At 35.5% G+C, this 3,353-nt stretch overlaps 1 protein-coding gene across 1 annotated transcript in view; it reads right to left on the reverse strand.

Annotated features, from left to right (window-relative positions):
- Positions 1-1,115: 1,115 nt before the first annotated feature.
- The window catches only part of slc6a2 (solute carrier family 6 member 2), a 25,085-nt gene continuing 22,847 nt past the window's right edge, over positions 1,116-3,353 (reverse strand). Inside the window, exon 15 of the mRNA XM_008405578.2 lies at positions 1,116-2,924. Within this exon, the coding sequence (XP_008403800.1) occupies positions 2,901-2,924 (24 nt within the window). The 3' untranslated portion in view covers positions 1,116-2,900. The remainder of the gene's footprint in view (positions 2,925-3,353) is intronic.

Below are 3,353 nucleotides of genomic sequence, written 5' to 3' on the forward strand. Positions count from 1 at the left end.
TACCTGTCCAAACAGAGCTTCCTAACCAAGGTGTCCATAACTCTTCAACACGCTGTCAGCTCCCGGTCAGAAAGACGCATTTAGTTCAGTGTCCATGAGATGATATTCAGAAAGGATCTTTTATTTGATTGATTTTAGTTTCCTCTGYGATGAACTCTTTGCATAAAGTCTATCATGTCTCMATGTGCGCCAGTCAAAGGTGTTAATTATAACATGTCAAATGACAGAGGGGCTTAAAAAATAATCAAATATTCAGTTTGGTTATTTTTTTAAATTATATATATATATATGCACACACACATTTAAAATTTGCCCCCCGGCCCCCCCAACTTTAAAAGTCTAGCTCCGCCACTGCTCCTCAGGACTTCTGCCTCTGCAAGTTCAACACACCTGATGAATGAATGAGTCTCATTTCAATCAGGTGTGCCATCAAAACTCAACAGAAACCTTTTAATGAGTCATAGATTGAAGTCAGGCATGGATCATGCAGGTGTAATGCATTCAGGCAGTGAATACTTGGAACCAAGATTGGGAAACACAYCGAATACTTAGAGAAAAAAGGGGGAAGGGGGAAAAAGGAGGAGGTTTGCTGTGAATTGGAACACCTGTTTTACTCAAAGTGTTTTTGCATCAAGTGTTTAGGTTCCACCCAACTCCCTGCTCACAATATTTGTGAGCAGGGAAATTCTGTGATAAAGAAGATAACTCATGTCTGAGAAAGTTGTTTTAAAGAATGTCTGTGAAAAAGTGAGTGTAATAGCTTCCAGCTGTTCTGACTGTTATTTAGTAACTTGCTTTTCTGCACTTACGCGTTAAAAAATTTGACAATTTCTAGCTCCAACCATTTAGCAGTGACTTTTCACTGCTTACATCCAGTGAAAAAAATCTATTTCCTGCTACAGAAGCCAAGATTTGTTGTTGCCTTTTTGTTAGTTTTCTTCTTTTCATGGAATAATTAGCTTGTTACATTGGGATAACATAATTTATCTGGTTCAGATTAAAGCATATTCAGGGTTAGGGTCAGGCCAGAACCATTGTCTGTCGAGAGGTAGATAGATACTTCTAAATGCTGCTCAAGTTTTTCTCAGAATATTGAATAAAAACACAAAGCTCAATTTTCAAGTGTGTAGAATAATTTTTTTTATTTTTATATTGTGAATACTTTAGACTTCTTCATAGACAGTTGTCACTCACGTTCAACCGGACATAGGTATTGTACACAACAGTTCTGTAAACATGGTCCAGGAGATCCAGGGTGTATTTGATCACATTCATTAGACAAAGTAGCCCAGTGTACATTGAAGAATATCTTTTTTTCTAAATAGTTCCTCTCAGTTATACATCAAACAACATGTTAGGACTATAGACAGTTACATTTAAAATACTTTACTTTCACAATTTGCTATAAACAAGTTGATAAATACAAGATTAGATATAACAAAAGAATATATTTATATATCTATGTATTCTCACATACTCCACATATATTTGCTTTTTTGTGTGGCTTAATTCCTTTTCAGTTATAATATTTTCTCATCAACGTAAAATTTCACTTCATTCCCATAGTTAAAAAAGAAGCAGAAGAATCAAATCAATACAAGAATATGACTTCAAAAATAAGTTGTTGGCACTTTAATAGGGATGAAAAATACAAAAGTTTATATGTGTTTCAAATAAAAACATGAAAGTTGCTGCTACGCAATTATCATGAAATTTAATACATAGTAGAGAGAAGCGTTTTTAAGTTTTCAGTCCTCYATTTTAGGTACGTTTGACCAGAGCAAACCATTAAAGAGTAAAAAAATATCAACAGTCATAATACACATGCACTCTCTGTTTTTTTCTCTTCAACACTCTGTATTTCTACTTTCTCTCATTGTTCAGTTGGAGATTAAGTCACACATAGTCCTTACAGTTGCACATAAAAGACAAAGGATAATAAAAAGCCCAAGTTTCATAATACAAAACTATCAGTAAAAGGAATTCCATTTGTTTTGGTGAATTTTCCTCCTGCACCCTAAGTTATCAGCTAGGCACTGACAAAGTCCCAGCTTAATCTTCGAGACAAAGACTTGGTACTAAGATTGTTTTCAGTTCCCAGTAATCCCTAAAGCCTGCAATGGTTCCACACAGTCTTTGGTCTGGTGCATCTATTATTCCCTTTTTCACTCTAACGCATAAACATTTTTTCTGTCCTGTTTTTGTTTCCTTTCCTAATTAGGTTAAACTTGATGCAGTTCCTCGATGTCAATGTCCAACAGCTAAGTCAAAACCAAGAAGTTACTATTAACAAACTGTTATGATTTCTGTGTGTTCCTGAGTTAACACAGTTGACTCTTTTTGTTTGTGGACAGACTGTAGAAAACATGAAGTGTCTCACTTAATAAGGCACTGACAGAGTTCAGCCTCTGTTCTAAAAGAATGGAAAGAAGAAAATGTTTCTTACTGTAGTGAATTAGTAGTGAGTAACCAGACACATCAAACAGAAAATKATGGTTCCCTTTGTRCTAATACAAAGGGATGATTAGATTGTTTGATGTCAAACTGTCATTTGTGCCCTTTCCAAGAAGTAATAGCAAGATTTAAGACTGTGCATAACGGCAGAGAAAGCTATGATTAATTAGGACTATGTATCAAATCTTAACATTGATAACRGTTAATTACCCCAGTGGCTACCCCTACTTCAAAACCTGTAGTGGTAGAAATCTTTCAGAATGCTAACAGGCTTAACCCTGAAATCAAAGTGCTTGAAACCCTTGAAGGCATTGTGTGGTAAATGCATGGGGAGAAGAAAGAAGCTGCTGATAGATACTGGAGCCGACTGCTCCCCGTTTTGGTCCAACCACTAGTGGCACACAGGAAATCCAAATGATGGATGATGGAGTTCTGGGTATTTGTGATCAAATGGCCAGCCAGTGTCTGAGCTAGAAAACAGAACAAAGATTTTATTGAATTTATGACATRATGTCATGCTGTTTTATGTTTTCTTTTTATTTATTTATTTTTCTTGTTTACATGCAACCTGTGGCTAAAAAGTCATTTGTAATTCTGAATGTAACCCTGTCTGTTTCTGTGTTGTTGAGAGTTGATCTTTAAAGGACTCCTGCCAAAATGTGTTATARCAATYCTAAGACCCCTCCACACTAGATTAAGACTCCCCTATSATCTCTGGGATTTCTAAAACAGTTCGAACATAACAAGGTCAACACCAATTCGTAATTTTAGAAAGAAGGAAAACATGACTGTAGTGTTCTTTGTACTCTACACATATGCTTTTCTTTTTGGTGATTTCTTAGTGATCTAAGCACAGTGATATCACATATGTTACTACATATGATACATTTCCCTTTAAA

This window comes from Poecilia reticulata, linkage group LG3, assembly GCF_000633615.1.
Source record: "Poecilia reticulata strain Guanapo linkage group LG3, Guppy_female_1.0+MT, whole genome shotgun sequence".
NCBI lineage: Eukaryota > Metazoa > Chordata > Actinopteri > Cyprinodontiformes > Poeciliidae > Poecilia > Poecilia reticulata.